Genomic DNA, 18,456 nt, shown 5'->3' on the forward strand with positions numbered 1-18,456 from the left:
TGGATCAACGGAGTAGTCTTCGGAGACTTTCCCTGTTAGAATCTTTCCAGAGGTTTTTTTTTTCATTTTATTTTTTTGTTTTGATCAATTGAAGTCTTTCTCACTTTTGAGTGCAACTGAAAGTATCTTGGATTAACTGAGGTTTCTTTCTAGACTATTTGGCTCAACTTGACCTAATAGTTTTGACAGACTTTTTGGATCAGCTTGAGTGTCTTTCGGCAGAAGGATCTTATGATTTTTTTGGGGACCAACAAAAGAATCCAAGAGGAACAGCTAAAGTCTTTCCAGACTTTACACACCAACAAAAACTTTTTGCACAATTTGGACCAAGTGCAATTTCTTTGGAGACTTCTTGGCTTAGCTGTTAAATATTTGTACATCAACGTTATATAGAGAAAACAGAGTGAAGAGCATAACCAGCATACCCTCGTCTTTTGCCCTTGGCAGAGCTAATAAAAGAGACAGCACTGATTGTAAAAGTAGTCGATTTTGCAGTCACACCAAAACAAGGTTGTCAGACACATTCATGAATATCTATCTCCATCATCTTGTATGCTCTGATCCTCCAATCGTCTGCTGCCATTATTCTTATCTCTACATACACACATTACGTGGTAATTCCTTTTCTCATTATCTGTTTATGTGTCTCCTCACCAAATGAACATCTCCTCAACATTTCTTGTCCCCCCCTAACCCCGCCCCTTTGCAACACATTCCTTAGTGCGCAGCCTTCACCAACTAAAGCTTCCACACGTCCCTTCATCTGACCCTTCTCTTGCCTCTCGCCCACTACTCTTCCTCACTCCTCCCTTGTATCCCTCCATAGATAATTACGACAAGCCTCGTGAAGACTGGCTTGTATTTAAACAGCTGAATAAGCAAGGCCCAGGGGCTGCTGACAGTCACTGTTCGACAATAGAAGCTTGTAAGAGGAAGACCGTGCACTACAGAGGAGGCTTGAAGACATTACCATGGACTAGTCCAGTGCTCCGGTTAATTCCGACCTGTTTTGTAGCCACACAAAGGTTTGGATGTCAACGGAAACACACCCGGTAATCATCCAAACTTGTAATATAACCTTGGAATAGGACAAAATAACATCACTGTATATCATATTGCTATTTGTCACGGTATTGTAGCGATACAACCTAATGACAGCCAATGCAATAGGTGCTGAATTGAACAGGAAATTAGCCAATAAGCTAATTTGTTCAAATGCAGTTGATAGAAAAAGTCTACATACCCCAGTTGTAATGGCAATTTTTTGGTCCTATTAATGAATAAATGAATAAACAAAACAACCAAGACTGGCGACGTTTACATCGCAGGGTGTGGTGCCCAATGTAAAAAGTATCATATTGTGCGTTACGTTCAATAAAGACACTTTCTTGGAGATTATAATCGTTTATTCTGCCTTTCTGTTATTTTGAACTGGTCGTAACTCCCCCAATTTGTCAAAGGCCTAACTTTCAGCGAAAGAAAAAGAGACCAAAAAGCACGATACTGCCATTACCATGCTTTACTGTTTGTAATGGTGATGAGCAGTGTTGTGTTTATGCTAAAAATACTTTTTGGAATTATGACCAATTAATTGTGTGTGTTGCGTGTTCAAGTAGCAGTGTGTTATGCGTGCGCGCGCACACACACACACACACACACACCTGCTTCATTGTATGTGGCGGAGAGCTTTTCCAGCATTTCGCGGTCTAACGTCAGGATCTGCTGCTCCAGGATAGATGGGTAGGACATGCCATCCTTTTTCTCATCCTTCTCTTTCTCCTTTTCCCTATCCCGCTCTCGCTCACGTTCATAGGTCAGCAGCTGCTGGCGGAGCGCCTCTGGTAGGTGAGCCTTTGCGTAGTCAGCAGCAGCCTGATAACAGAGAGTGGAGAGAAAAAAAAATTGGTTCCGTGCAAATAAATGGTAAGACTTCTACAAGACTATATTCTTTGTTAGTGCTGCGAAATAGAATCTCCATGTTGCATTAAGAGGTGCCATTGCTCATGACTGTGAATCACTGTGGATGTTGCCGTGGGAATTGGCAATTGTGAATGTGAATCATGTTATCATGCTAAATTGTCTTTGAATTTTTGTGTGTAATGGATATTTCATTTAATTTGCATGTTATGCTGAGCAGCTAGCGCCTTTTTTTCGTAGAAATTAAGTTGCAGTCATGGTCACGTTTACTCCACTGGATTTTGGAGGTTCCGCAGTACGATGACTTAAGTGATTTAGTTATTGTCTACAACAAATAAACCCAATAATTAAAGATTAAAAAAGCGAAATCAAAATGCATGAGTAAACAGAGACACTGACTGAGCTGACGGGTTTATCTCAATACATTCTGCAGTCAGAGCAGATAAATCATTTGGACACATTTGGTCTGGTTTTAAGTGGAAAAACTGCTGTCTCTCTCTTCCGCTAACTTGGCGCAGAATCGGGAAACAAATCTACCCAACCTAGGTCAAGAGGTTCAGGTAGTTCTGAGAACACGTATCAGATAATACACTGCAGACATGAGTCACACAGAAGATCATATTTCATTTATTCCTAAAATGTGAGTAAGGCACATAGCAGCATCTCAACTTCTCGAATGATTCGAGGTCGTATTACAGAGATACAATGAACCCCCACACGTGACATGATCAAAATGCTGAGCCCGTGTCTTACGCCTTCATTCCAACCAAAACCTGCTTCCCTTGCTCCATTTATATCTCATTACGCACAGGGAAATTGCTTCAGAGGATTCTGATAATTCGAGTTTTTTTTCATCTTCACTCATCTATGTACACTGGATGCATCTCAAGTCAGAGTTGCTGCAGCTTATTTTCACCGGCTCTCTCCCTCCGCCCAGGTTTTCTGCACTCACGTCCAAACACTGCTGATGCTTGCCTCTCCCCTTTGAGTGTATCTCCATTTGAATTATCAGCCTCCCTTCCTGTCTGCCTTCACGGTAGCATTCCATACCTCAAAAACCCACGTGTGTTACTCCCCCTCAAAGACTAGTGAAGTGCCTTCATCCTGCGTTACCATGGCAAATAAACTGAGTCCAGGGGTCATAAATAGAACCAGAAGTCCATTGTCTCGGTGCGTCATACAGAGCCAATTACTGAGCATTTTAACTGACGGACCTGTCAACTTGAATAAAGCACTGGTCACAAAGTTCCTCAAGCCAGGGCTAAATAACATGTCACTGTACATTCTAAATGTACAGCCTTGGCCAAAGCAGATACTCAAAGTGAGCCTTAGGGCCTGGTCCAGTGGGGAGATTCTTGACCTAATAAAAAAAAGAGCGAAAAAGAAAGAAGGGCGTGGATGTGATCACATAATAAAAAGCGAAAAAATTAACATTTGGACACATGGTTTAGATTAAGTATTGGTGGTGAGATATTTCTTGCATGCCTTTAGAGTCTGAGACTATAAGAACAGTAGTAGAGCAGTCAGACAAAGAAAAACAATTAGTCATCATGAATACTGAAGCTAAAATACTTGGCGGGATTTGGAAATTGCAGCGCCGGGTTGTGTCTCATGATCACATGGTGGTATAAAGTTTGTGCGTGTGCGTGTGTGCGCGCGCGTGAGTGTGTGTGTGTGTGTGTGTGTGTGTGTGTGTGTGTGTGCATGTGTTTTGCCGCTTCTCTGGCTTTTTCAAGAATGTCACACAAGTCCCAGCGTACACCAATAAAATTCAATTCATGAGCGAAGAGAAGACAAAGATGAAGCACATACACTACGAGTAACAAAGTGATCAGACCATGGGCGTTTTCATTGAGTGTGTTTACAACTTTTAGGTGTGACCATGGTTACAGACACTAAGGCTCTATTAAGTTAATTGTGAGATTTTTTTTCTCAGTATATTATACTTGTTTGATGGGAATTACCTAAAACATTAGCAAAGACTGAAAATGATGTAGCACTAGAAGTATATCAAACTTTAAGAACATGAATGCCTTGGCTTATGTTTATCTGGCACAATTGCGACCTGAAATTAGCTTGTTAGCTAGCTATGCGTAACCCAGAAACTGCACATCTTCCCATGAGATAGTCCACTGGAATGGTCATTTTAGAGAGCCTTGTTGTTGGCTGAGAGTGTGTGCACCTCACATAGACAAAGCCAGAAGACCAAAAGAGAACCCTTTTTTTTAAAAGTCCTACATTAACAAACAGCTAGTAGACACGGGCTTCATGCTGTGCGCCTCGTTGTAGCAGCAAGTAAAAGGCCCTGGACGTCTCGGTGGGATAGATTTCAGATACTGTATATTTCCTCTGTGAATTAATGAATCTGTATTGCAGTCTGTGTTTTACCCAGAGCCATTCTAGTTTTAAAAAATGAGCTCAGTGTTTGTGCTTTCTGTAGAATGAATTGTTAACCCTAAGACGGTTTGCTCATTAATTAGTCTCAAATATGCCAGTAAGTCCCCCAATTATTATGTTATGTGGGCAATTATAGTGACACAACTGCATGAATCACACACAGATTTTTACTGGCTAATTGACTTTTTATTTTCCCTGCAGATAACAATCATATTGGGCGTGAAAGTCCCAAAATAGGATTGGGGGTGAGTATGCAAGGCTTATGACCATCATAGTGTCATAACTTCTTCCGAACAGACGTCCGATATGCCACCCGCACATATACCAATGCGCACCAACAAAGACACAACACCCACACACGAATGCTCTCAATCCAGCCACCGACACTGCTTCCTCCACGGCATCCTCTATCCTGTCGTGACATTTGCCCCAGATTGCCAACCCAAGAGAAACATTCGTGCCTCTTAAATATTTTCATCCAGCACATCTAAAAGCTGGTGAGAAAAGTCACACAAGCATTCCTTTAGATTCACCCTCAGGGAGTTTTGTACAAGGAGCATAAGAATCTTTTTTCCCCCCTGACGGTGCTTTGACAGATAAAGTCTGAAGAGAAGAGAGAACAGAAGAGGACACACCAACTGGGAATGTGTGGACCACTCATTAGCATCACTCTAGTGCATCGTTATGAGGGAGAAGAAAGCCATGGTACTGTCTGATGTTTTGAAATCAACCATTAAAGCAATGAGACACAGAGAAATCATAAAGTGCAGTGGAAGACTGGTGAATGAGAAATGGAGACATAGGCTGGGTTTACAATGTGGGGACCCTATTTACGTGCCCGGCGCATGTCTAGAGCAGTGTGGTCGAACTGTACGCATGGATGAAGTTTTCTTTCTTTTGCTATTTTCATGGACGCACTCAGGTAGAAATGGGCGTTAGCGCATTTGTGGGGGTAAACAAAGGCTCTCATTTCTTTAAATTCAGTGCAAAAGAGGTTCATGGTCACCATGGCAGTAGCATAATTAACTTGCTGGAGTCAATGCAGGAGATCAAAGCGTGCAAAGTAAGTTGAGAAGGAAGTGCATGATCTTCAATGGAGGGATGATGTAAAGCTGGCAGCTATGAAGTGTGCAATTGGAGCCCGCCCTCCACCCCTCTGTGAGTCTGCCGACAAAGATTGCTTCTCATTCTACGAGAAGCGTGGCCATCACGAGTCATTTCAGCCACGGGACTCGAATGATCAGAATGGTACCATCTCTGCCTCAGTTTGAGCCAGGAAACCCCCTTCATATAGTTTTAGAAAATTGCATCTGCCTTCCAATTGGCCGCAGTCAACAATCCTTAGATGCATTCTCAATACTAGTTGTCCCGAGAGTCAAGGGAGCCTAACCCAACTGGAGCCTACCCCAACTAAAGCCTATCCTGCCAACTGACTTTGGGCAAAATGGGTGTGTTGTTCGGGTATACAACATCAATGATTGGCAGACAACACAGCTTTGTATGTGGCAAGTCAGTGCCAAGCAGGTGTTGTGGAAAGTATGCGTGTTGTTATTCTACAATGTTTGCGGATCGTGCATGTTGAATTTTGTCCGCTGTTCTTGAGCAAACATGGTCCCAGACAGAAAATATAGACATGACAGTGCGTGTCAGAGTAAATCCTACCAATCCACTTGACCTGGGTCACGTTTCAGCGGCCTTTTACACCAGCCAAGAAAAACCTGCGTTGGAACATTTTGCCTGTCTCAGGAATGAGAAGTAATTTGGCTTTGAAAAACAAACCAAAAAATAAAACCCTGCTTTACTCACTTGGAAATGTTTGTTTGGCCTTGCAAACACCCCCACGTGTTCTCATGCACAAATCTTAGCCTGGCACTCCTAAATCTATTTTGCTCACATAATCAAACATCAAAACTCACACAAACCTTCAACAAAAAGAGGACAGATGCACTTTAAAATGGAGGACTTACAAGAGCATGCAGCCACAGTTGTGATAGTGTGAAATTCCAATAAGATGACAACTGAACACACAAGGACTGATACACATGCCTGTACAATATAAACACAGTTTAAACGTTAGGGCAGTGGTTCTTAATCTGAGTTCGACCGAACCCCAGGGGTTCGGTAAATCTGTCTCAGGGGTTCAACGGAGCCTCTGCCATGGAGGTTAAGACACACCTGCCTCAACATGTCACTTAGTTATGACATGCCCGCTTGGCCATCACTGCCTGCAGATGATCACTTGACATTGCTTATCCAATCAGTGCTGCGGGAAATTTAGTTCGCTCAGTAGTCACCGTGTGAATGTCGTGATAGTACGTCATACAATTTTTAAAAACTACAGTCAAACCTCGGTTTTGAATGTCTCTGTTCTCGACCAAATCGGTTTTCGACCAAAATTTTCGAGTTTTTTATGCCTCGGATGACGACACAATTTCGGTTCTCGAACAAACTGAGCACGCTTGAATGCATCTCTTGACTCCTCTCGCCTTTCTCCTCGTGTAGCGTTCCATTGTGAAATTGACGTATTCAATAAAGATTCAAATTTTTTTTTAAAGAGCGTGGTTTCGGTTTTTGAACAGCCTTCTGGAATGGATTATGGTAGAAAACTGAGGTATGATTGTATACTTAGGCCATGTAATTTTTTTTAATTTTTTCAGTTTTTTAATAAATGTGTGGGGGGGGGGGGTTAATGTCTTGAATTTGTAACAAATATTTTTTTAATTTTTCACTAATGAAGGGTTCGGTGAATGTGCATATGAACCGATTGGGTTCTGTACCTCTAACAAGGTTAAGAAGCACTGCTCTAAAGTCTACAGTCAAACCTCGGTTTTCAAATGTCTCTGTTCTTGACCAAATCTGTTTTGTTTTTTTTATGCCTCGGATTACGACCGAAAATCTTTTCTCGACCAAACTGAGCGCATTTGAATGTGCCACTCGACTCCTCTCACCTTCCTTACATGAGGAAGTGACGCTTCCCAATGCGGGTTAACTGCAGACATAGGACGGTATGTCCATTCTGGACGGACCTCCATTTACATTCACACCTATAGGCAATTTGGAGCCTTGAATGAACCTGATTTGCAATGTGGGACGACGACAGAGCACCTGGAGAAAGCAAACACAAGGAGCCATGATACGAACCCAGGACGTCTCCACTGTGATGTACTCACCACTACACCACTCTATAATTCATTCATTCATTCAACTTCCGAACCGCATTATCCTCACGAGGGTCACGGGGGGAGCTGGAGCCTATCCCAGATGGCTTCGGGCAGTAGGCGGGGGACACCCCGAATTGCTTGCCTGCCAATCGCAGGGCACAGAGACGAACAACCATGCACGCCCACACCCACACCTAGGGACAATTTAGAGTGACCAATCAGCCTACCATGCATGTTTTTGGAATGTGGGAGGAAACCGGAATACCCGGAGAAAACCCACGCAGGCCCGGGGAGAACATGCAAACTCCACACAGGGAGGCCAGAGCTGGAATTGAACCCAGTACCTCTTCACTGTGAAGTCGGCGTGCTAACCACTGGACTACCGGGCCGCCTACCACTCGATAATATAGACCAAATTCTTGTGCCTTCCAAAAAAGAATATTTGAAGAAAAAAAAACAGTAAAGGGGCAATAGGCCTCATTATAAGTAGCCATATGCTGTCAACATAAGAGTGTAAGTACCAGCCGGTATGTTGCGTGGGCAGGAAGCTGTCAAGGTGCGGCTGATGAGACAAATCAAGGCTCTATCGTGTAGCATTCGTCATCGCACGCGCTCTCCAACATCTTCAGCGTGATAAATCTGGCCCATTGCCTCAACGCTGCAGCTCTCGCTCCCACATACGCACACTTGTGCTCCTGGCTCACACGCGTAACGCTCCTTGATGTGAAATATCAATTTGCATTTGTCCCCACCGCACTGCGAGCATGAAGCGCACTCATGCTGTGTTGGCACATCACTCAACCATCAGCTATGCTTAAAATACTGCACATATCGCAAGTGACTATATCAAAGCCCCTTTACCGCCTCCATTTAGATAAATAAACCGAGTCTTCAAGAGGATGAACAGTGACGGAGTAGAAAATACCAGCACTATGGGAAAAAGGAAACGTGCACTTATATTAACAGTTACCAATCTCCGTTGTCACCGTGTTTTATGACACAACAATGTCATGCGTGGGTGTGGAGGCGGAAAAAAGGCAAGATTAGAAGGAAGGCAAATACACAGACTTGTTTTGTTTTATTGTCACTCAATGACCTTTGCCTGCGAGGCATACATGCCTCTGTAATCTAAACACAGTATTCTGAGCAATATTGTGTTTACGGAATGAGAATTTCGCAAACACAATGAGAAAACAGATGAATCAATCAATTTTCATCCATCGCAGGGGGTGGAGGACATGATGGTTTGAACCCATTTTGTTCTTGTCAGTGGATAGCATCTCATTCTTCGATTTGATCCAATCCCTATTTATTTGTGGGTAATTGCATTCATCTGCAAAATTCAACAAAAACATCGGATTTACAGATTTATTTGGTCATGAGTTTCACAAAATCTGCCTCGCAAGTGTTTGCTAATACATGTCACATAAAACGAATGCAAGTATTTCTGTTGATATTGCTAGCAAAATTATTTGCCTTTTGTACTATCCTAGTGACTACCAGTAGTTCAAATTTGTCCTCGGTAGAGGACATTTGTTAACCTAAATATCTCCCACCTAGTGCATCCAGTCGCATAAACTCCTTTTGTTACTCTTAAGAGGACATTCAGTGCTTTCCAATAATACCAAATTTGTAGGGGTTAGAAAAAGTAAGAAAATGGCTTCCCTCAGTGCAAGCACTTTTTATGGGAAGAGGAAAAGTAATACTTTTCATCAAACACATTTTGTCTTGAAGTGCTCTTGACATTTTAATTATACAATACAATACAATACATGCTGATTTATTTAGCGCTTTCACAACAGTGGCAGCTGTAACAAAGCGCTTTACAAAACAGTTAACATAAAGTAAAATAATAAACACAACACATAACATAAAACACGGACAGTCGTGCAGTCCTAACCACTTTTCCGTCACACGCTTTGTTGTTTGAAGCGGTTTGAGATGAAAGAGGAGAGAATCAAAGTGTCCTTTAACCAGTGGATCAGAGACGTCATGCTCAAAATGTGCACACGTCGGCTACAAGCTAAGTTTCAAAGTCAACAAGAAGCTGTAGCATCCATTGATGAAAAAAGAGATTGGTTCACTTCTCCTGTCCCATGGAAATCCATTTCAATTCCAAGCGGCGACTCACGGTTCCAAATACAAATACAAATTATAAGACTCTTATGAACACCTTAAAGTGTTGTTTGAGTTGTTTTAAGTGTATTTGAGCCTTGAGTTTTAAAAATGTAGTGGGATTTCAAACATTTCTTTTGGAGTAGTCCAATTACTTCACATAGATTGGGGAATTTGAAAATAAATGTGATTGGACAACATTTTTTTCCTGGAAGTCAGGAGGCGATGTAAAATGTGTCCGATGTAATAACCTCCTTTTGTTTTTGTGCCAGGATAAGAAAGATCTTGTATTAAGTATAACTTTGTGCTTGTTCTGTCTCTTGTCTCCTAGAGATTAAAATGTTCTTCTTGACAATATACAGTACTTGACTGATCGACTTCATTGTATGATGGACGTTTTATGCTATATGTTCCGTTGCATTCGTGTTATTTTATCGTAAATGTTCTGGAAAGTGCTTGGTTACAGAAGCAGCTGTTGTGAAAGCACGACATAAATAAAGATGTTTTTTATTGTGTCATGTGTGTGTTAACTGCCAGCTAAAAGTCTTACATGAGGATTGTCTGCAAAAGAGAAACTGGAAAAAGCTTGTGTTGTATTTTTCCTGGTACCTACACACTATAATTAGTTGCTACACAACCATTTTTGGGGGAAATAAAATATCTGTTCCGTACAAACTTGTGAAAGCCTCTCGCCACAACAAGGCACACTGCCACACCATGCTGCCAAGTGTCGCCTTGCTTATTCTGACTCGACAGCTTCCTGGACTCTTTTCCATCCTTCCTGTTTCCATCCTTCCAAAGGCCACTGTCATTTCCATACAACTGGCTTCCTTTACAATTCTATGTTACGTTTCCGTTGTGTGGGCAGTGCTACTAAATAAGAGATTTATTTTTGTATCGTCTATCTACATACAAACAAAAAAAATATGGAGCTGTTACCAAAGATGACGCGCTGCACTTTAGAAAATGGGCATACTTTTGCAGTGCGGTGAGAATAGCAACATTCTACTTAAAAGGAGGATGGGTGAAGCTACGGCCCGTCGGACATCAACAACCTGCCTGATCATTATATCTGACTCATCATGCAAGTCTAAAAACAAAACCTCAGAGCAACTGTTATGTAAAACTCCAAAACATTCAACCCGCTCATAATTCAGAGTACTTTTCAGCTCAACATTCCAAGAATTTAGCATAGTCCAAGGGTGAGGGGTGGCGCTTTCCAAAATCTAAGAAGGCTACTGATAGGATAATGATTACACCAACCCCATTTCAAGCATCATCCTCTCCTATTCTGTCAATCTATCCGTGCAAGTAGCAACTTGTGCAACTCTATCATTGCTCTTACCCACCAATCAATTTGGAAGCCACTTCTTATCCTCACTATTATCTCTCGCTCTCCTCTCAGCTCAGCCACCAAGTCAGGGTATAAACGGGAGCTACGAAGAGTACAACGGGAGCGGATGTATAAGAAGTGCACAAAGACTCCAAGCAGCAACTGGGGAAATGTCTTGAGCAGAACAACGCCAGATGTGGGGAGAGGCATTACGCACATCTCCAAACGTAACGAAAATGGGGATGGAAGAGCCACAATTGAAGACCAGGAATGGGCAAATGAGTTTTTCAATAGATTGCACTTTGCTCCCCGTTCCAACCTCCAAGTCACAAGAATCCAGTTCTTGACATCTCTTCACATTAAATACCCAAGCGATTGTGAGAGATCTACACAGGAAACCTTCATCGCACACGCTGGTGAACATCCAGGGCTCAGACATTATTCTCGTGGATTTATTTAAATAACTACGTGTTCACCGAAACAATAAACTGGACTGGAGAGACAACATGTCTGTAATGTCCAGAACCAGAGTCGCCGCCTCTTACTGAGGAGATGTGATATCCTTCAGCATAAGCACCACCTTGCTGAAGGACCTTTTAAGACTCCGTGGTGGCCTCTGCATTATGTCATCACGTGTTAGGGAGGAGGCATCGCAGACAGAAAGAGGAAGAAAGAAGAAGAAGAATTGAGTCGTGAAAAAAAAAAAACTAGCTCCGTCCTCGGCTGCCTGCTGGACTCCATTGATGAGGCGGCATACGGAAGGATGTTTGCCAAACTGACAGCCATCATGGGCAACAACCTCCCTTGCCCCCCAACTATTCTGTTGAGTCCCTGAACAGCAAATAAAATGACAGCATTTTATACCCGAGATGCAGGGCAATGGGCTACAACAACTAATTCATGCCTGCAATAAGAGTCTTCAACTGCTCTGAAATAATTTCATAGCACGCACGCGCACACACACACACACAAAGCTTTCAGTCTTTTATGTCTTTTATGTTTATGCATTAAGAACACAATGTGCCATACATCTTAAGCAATGTTTCTTCTTTTTTTTTTTAAACATGATGCTGTTGATGAATAACTTTTTGTTCTTGTCATCTCGTTTTGATAATTGACGATTGCTGATGAATGATTTAGATTTTGATCATTTCGATTTTTCCTATAGTTGTATGTTTGCGTTTGCTGCTTTAAGCAGTGCATTTCTCCCTTCTGGGATCAATAAAGTCTACTCCTCCTCCTTTTTCTTCTTCTCTCGCCATTTTTTTCTGCCCAGCAGCTAAAAGCAGAGCTCTCAGTCTCGGTACCGGATAAGCTCATTAAATAAACTCAGGAAAGGGCAACGTACCTCTCTGGTTTGCAAACACATATAGGATCTACATGGGTAATTTCTCTCACCCACACTCACGCACGCACACACACACACACACACACACACAAACACACACACACGCACACACACACACCACTAAAAATAGTGTCAAGTCGAACAGGGAAGGAAAAGAAAAATGGTTTGGGAAAGTCAGTACATGAACAAGATGAGCAGGAAAGTGAAAAAATAAACTGGAGCCATGCAGTTAATGTGTTGTCCCAACCTCCCAAGTGGGATTAGCGTAAATCTAATATGTCCCGCTGTCACTTCAACTCCTTTTAGCCTCGTGTTAAGGACTAGCTCAGGAAGGGAGTGGGGCTCCTTGGAGCCCGAAGCTGCTAGGATTAGTGCACAAGCTTCCTCTGCACCACACTAATCAATTTGCAACTCCGCTTATCTGCCTACCATGCACTGCAAGACATCAGTTACTAAAATAGACAATTACATATATACTGTAGGAGTGGTATAAAGTACAATTTGAGTAGTTGTGGAACTTAGAGGACAAAATACAGAACATTGGTAAATTGATCAAAACTAAAAAGTAAGGCGGCACGACTGCATCACAATTGAGGGGTTCAAATTTGAATCCGGGTTCATGTGCAGTTTGCACATACTCCCTGTGCCAGTGCGGGCGGCTATTCTGAAGTCCGCAGGTGTGAGTGTAAGCGTCAATTATTATTTTTTTAGTCTAGAAAATGGATAGAAGGATGAAGACTGAGCTGCTCTACAGTATACCTAAGTTTAAAAACATAAAATTGAATGCCTAAGCTACTTAACAGATCTAAAGAAAAAAAAAGCAAAATATGAGCCTCTTTTGAGCAAAACGCTGTGTTCTGCACACAAAAATTCAGATATCTCAAATATTTGGCTATCATTGAATAATTGTGTCTGGTCACAAGAAGAGTTGAAAGGAGTAATGATGTCACCAGGGTTAGAAAGTGTCGGTGTCCCATTTTTTTTTCTACAGTATATGAGGCCTACAACCCTTGTGCAGGCCTCAGACAATAAAACTGACAAAACACGCTGGTCTGTCTCTCTCCAACTGACTCTCACTTTGCTTGTCATGGTCTCGAGCCGCCGTGGACATGCTTCTGAACTTAAAACAAAATAAAAGGTCAGGATTTTCCCAGATTGGACTAAACATTCCTATTGGAAGATTCTGTTTATGTATTTCAATAATGAGCATGTACATCATCAGACTGGTGACTAATAAGTCTCAATCTGCCTTCATTTCATTCAACTTCATGTATTTACTGCTGAAAGGCTCACAACTGTTTGTTTGTTTTTTCAATGTAAACCGCAGATTGCTTCAGTGGAACGCCCCGATGACGTCATTTTTTATGGGATGGAAATATTTTTGTCTCCTGGCATTGGTGGAAATTATGACAGTCTGCTTTGTAAGAATATTGTTGTGTTTATTTATTGATGCAACACACTAAAGCCCCTATTCACCCATGTGCCTGAGAGGGAAAAGGCAGTCAACCGTACGTTTTTCTGGCTGCGCAGTCCCTCATCCACTTAAGACTGTCATTTATGCTCCTTCATTCCAGATAGGCACTCTGGGTGGAACAACCCTAAAATATGGCTGTTCCCTGTCAAATCTAGCCCGAGGCATATTCTCTCATCAACTTAAATGCTTTTCCTTAAGGTTTCTGAAGCTGTACTAAGTCAAGGTGAAACATCATATTGCACTTCAGGTTTAGATGCAATTACTTTTTACACCACAGGTACTAATAATCTTGTAAAAGAGAATTCCATGAAAGCTATCAGCAAAAGCTATTTGTGAAAATGTAGAACATGCAAGATTACTCCATAATTAAATTAACAATGGTGGACCGCAGCATGGTTGTTGCATTCGCGCTCTTCAAAATAATGAGTTGACTGCGTCGCAACTTCAATTAGCGTACACGTGTTATTGAATGACATCAAATAAGAATTAGAAATACACGTAGAGCGCCCTGCATAATTATATAGCACTCCTGGTTAAGATATGTTATAGGCCTAAAAATGAATTCTATTTTTTCCAAGTGCACTCTCATTCTGGGCAGCACGGAGATCAGCTGCTTAGCACGTGCGCCTCACGGTACAGAGGTGCAGGGTTTGATTCCAGCTCCGGCCTTCCTGTGTGGACTTTGCAAGTACTCCCTGGGCCTGCGTGGGTTTTCTCCCAGTACTTTGGATTTCTCCCACATTGCAAACATATCCATGGTAGGTTATTGAAGGCTCTAAATTGTCCCTTGGTGCGATTCTTAGTCCATTGGTTTGGATGTGTGCCCTGTGATTGGCTGGCAACCATTTCAGGGGTGAAAATGGATTGATGAATACTCACAGACTGAAAATTGAAGACATGATGAAAATGTGTCTTACTAGGTAAGTGTATAATTTTCACATCTACAAATGCTAATTAATATAAAGTAATTTCCCCCCGCTATCCCATGAGCAGTGTACATCGCAGTCAGCGTGGCTCCGAGTCTGCTCGCCACTGGTTATATTTAAAGGCTTTGCTCCTCACACTCAACAGTTACACAGTGAATAGAAACCATGTGCAAATATCAAACGTGTATTGGGCGCATTCCTTCCATTCCGATTGGTCCATGCGTGTGAGCCATGTGAGGCACATGTGAGCGCCAGACCAGAATTAAGTGTTTGAATCGTGCATCGAAGAATGCATTAATCCAGAAGATGTGTAACTGAAATCCATCAATCCATCCATCCATTACCCGAATCACTTTATCCTCACGAGGGTCATGGGTGTGCTGGAGCTTATCCCAGCTGTCTTCGGGCTGTAGGTGGGGGAGACCCTGAACCAGTTGCCAGCTAATCACAGGGCACACACAGACAAACAACCATCCACGCTCCCAATTACACTTTACAATTTAGAGCACGGGTGTCAAGTCCATCACGAATGACCGGTAGCCCACGCACTGGTCCCAAGTCGATCGCGAGGGAGGAGCGCCAGGAGAGGCAGTTCAAAATGGTGCGCTACGATACGATGTTTATGCATTTAACCCGCTGCAAAAGTACGTCCCATACGTCCGCGTCAGGTCTCCCACAAAGTCAGACAGCTATATCCTTCACTCGCAAAGACGTTTTTAAACTTCTTTTCAGACTTGGTCTAGAATTGACTGGTACTGAATGAGTTTTTAACCTGCCAAGCATGTTTTTGGAATGTAGGCGGAAACTGGAGTACCCAGAGAAAACCCACGCAGGCATTGGGCAAATCTGCAAACTCCACACAGGAAAGCTGGGGTACCTGAGCACTGCGACATGCTAACCAGTCAACCACCCTGCGGATATGGGTTTGTGCGTGCTAGACAATCACACAAACGGCTATTACACAAGATGCACCTGCTCTACACATGCCGCCATCCGCTAAGAGAACAGGAAGAGCCACATTACGGTGAACTTGACAAACGTCCTTCTCTCTCACACTTTCTCGCTACACAATCGCACCAATGTGACTAATATTGAACAACTGCCACTAGCTAGCTCTTCTCAGTCAACATTCTTCTCCCGACGCCCACCTCTGCCAAGACAGCGAACGCACAACTGACTCATCTGTTTCCCCAAAGGCGCTCGCAAAACAAGCAGCTAATTGTGGAAGCGGTCGCTCACACATAGAATTAGGCTCCTGTGGACTGAACGTGAAAGCAATCATTTACTTAGAAAGTGACAGGCCTCCTGTCGATATCCTCCTTTAAAACCAATTGGGCTAAGAAGTCCAGTTGTTTACAAGCCTGATTAATTATGAGTCTGTTAATCAGGAATGACTCAATGCAATAAATATGTAGATCTCTTGAACCATATTCACAGCAGAATGAGCATTATTAGTCAGAATGTATTGTCTTTTTTTAACACACAATAACCAAATCCTTGGCATGCTTGGCAACTCAACGCGGAATGTTTGACGATCAACCAAGCGACTCCGGCAAGTGGCAGAGAGTGTGCAAACAGCGGGGATTGAAGAGGTCTTGGCAGAATGGTTCCATTCCCCAGAGCCAACCTTGAACACAAATAAGTGGCATAATAATGGATGAATTGTGAGGACTTGATTGTTGACTGATTGCGTCCCGGGGTCTTTTGGGAAAAAACTGTGTACTGTTCACGACTACTTGGCAGTTGGCAGCAAACACAGACGCCGTTCAGTCTCAACCAGCTTGCAGTCGAAAGATGACAAAATGTCCACCGTGCGCAGTTGAGGTGCATGCATGACTTTTTTTTTTTTCGTCGACTATAATGTGATGAACATTGAGTCAAAGTGCAGCTCAGTTCAGTTTTGGCCCTAGCACAGTACAAATTAGCCTCAAACGTAAACACATACTATACAACAACATGTATAATATAGATACATCCACGGTCTATCAAGTATAAAAGTTAGGCCCGCCATTTAACATCCTAACCGCCCGAAGATAAACACTGTCTCTAAAATAAGAGGGCCGAGCCTGAAAACCGTGTAAGCGCCTGGCCGATGGTAAGCACCAAAGGAAATTATGTGGCAGATGCCTGCAACCCTGTAAAATATTAAGACGTTTCCTCCTTTAACGAGTGTTATCTTAGGGAGTGTAAACCACTATTTTTTTTCCCCAGCTGATCCCACTACCCTAGTTAGGTGCTTCCTGTGCTGTTATGTTCCCAAACCAAACCAGTATAGACCAGTCAAGATGCTTTTTATCGCTGACCTACAAAAATTAATTAAGGTCATAGTGGACATGCCATATCTTTTGAGACATCTCAAATAATAATGCCCGACAATGCTTTATTTTTATTTTTTCGTATAGCTGACACTTTCAGACCAGGAGAGGGAGAAGAAAATTTGAATGCCCCAAAATTTCACCCAGCAAACAAACACAATGAATCGATGATATAAGTGATATTTTTTAGCACAAAACAACGGTTCTCAAAATGTGTTGTCCTTTTTTCTCCACATAAAAGATCTGACAGATCCACATAAAAACAGATACCTAAACACATTTAAAAAAAAATACCCTCACCGTCACGCTCAATTTAGCTCTGCTAAGTGGGAGCATGCCACATCTTTTCTTCAATGAGCCAGCCGGTCTCATCTTGTGCTCCATAGCGTGTCGAAAGATGGGCATCGTAGCCGAGCTCAAAATAATTAAGCATTTCTCTGCTCCACTGTTTCTATTTAAATTGTGCTTTTATTATGTTTGTGGCAAGACTTGCATATTTTGCACGTGACCATGCTACCGATCTCAGATTTGGAAAAATATTTCCACATGCTCGAACAGCCGTATGTTGTGCTTTGGCAGGTGTTGTGATGTCGGTTGCTTGTGTTCTTCACACAGTTACTGCCCATGCATTATTGGACATAATTCTGTGAAATAGTTGACCAAAAGCACATCGATGCTGTGTAGTTAAGTGCACTAATCGGTTTAACCCCTAATGCATGCAAGGCTTCCATACAACTTCTCCTGAATGTTGATCAAGGACATTTTAATCAAACGCCTACTCTGATTTTAAAAAACAACAACAACAACAACAACAACAACAATTCCAACTGGGCCAAAAGGGAGATTACCCGTGAGCAGATCTAAATACAAGTTTAACAGCAGGGAGCTTTGCAAGAAAAAAAATTAAACACATCAAAATCATGGTATTCCATGCAACATAAATCCCATTTTAGAACTTCTTGCACATCTATTTTTCCTTAACAATTACTCTATAGCAATTGTAATCAAATGCCCATCTTGATGAAAAACCAAACCAGTCCAATGGGAGATTACCCGTGATCATATCCAAAGACCCAAGGGAGCTTTGCTAGCAAAAAATCAAAACCATGGCACTACATGCAGCACAAATTCAAGTCTTGCATAGCTAATAACTCTGCTTATCGTGGAGTACATATTATAATTTTCTCGGAGATGCTCGATTGCTGAAAGCTGATAGGTTGCTTTTTATGGAGAATACAGTGGACAGCAGGATACAGTATAAAGAATGTTTACGGCAAAGCTAAATTGTTCGACGGGCATCAAGCCATTCAGCCTTTTATTTGCCGTTTTTCTGTTCCATACTATGGACAAATTAATGGAAGGCGGCCACGAGAGTGTTCCACCCCAGCCCTCCCGTCCCCAGAGTCTTCCCACCCTCTGGTGTCATCTGTGCTAGTAATTTCCAATGGTGCATGACCTCCTGTGCGCGCT

At 42.3% G+C, this 18,456-nt stretch overlaps 1 protein-coding gene across 1 annotated transcript in view; it reads right to left on the reverse strand.

The window, feature by feature from the left end:
• ppm1lb (protein phosphatase, Mg2+/Mn2+ dependent, 1Lb) overlaps window positions 1–18,456 on the reverse strand; it is a 39,997-nt gene that overhangs the window by 15,156 nt on the left and 6,385 nt on the right. Inside the window, exon 2 of the mRNA XM_052078677.1 lies at window positions 1,662–1,872. Within this exon, the coding sequence (XP_051934637.1) occupies window positions 1,662–1,872 (211 nt within the window). The remainder of the gene's footprint in view (window positions 1–1,661; window positions 1,873–18,456) is intronic.

The sequence above is a fragment of the Hippocampus zosterae genome, chromosome 10, assembly GCF_025434085.1.
Source record: "Hippocampus zosterae strain Florida chromosome 10, ASM2543408v3, whole genome shotgun sequence".
In the NCBI taxonomy this organism is placed as follows: Eukaryota; Metazoa; Chordata; class Actinopteri; order Syngnathiformes; family Syngnathidae; genus Hippocampus; species Hippocampus zosterae.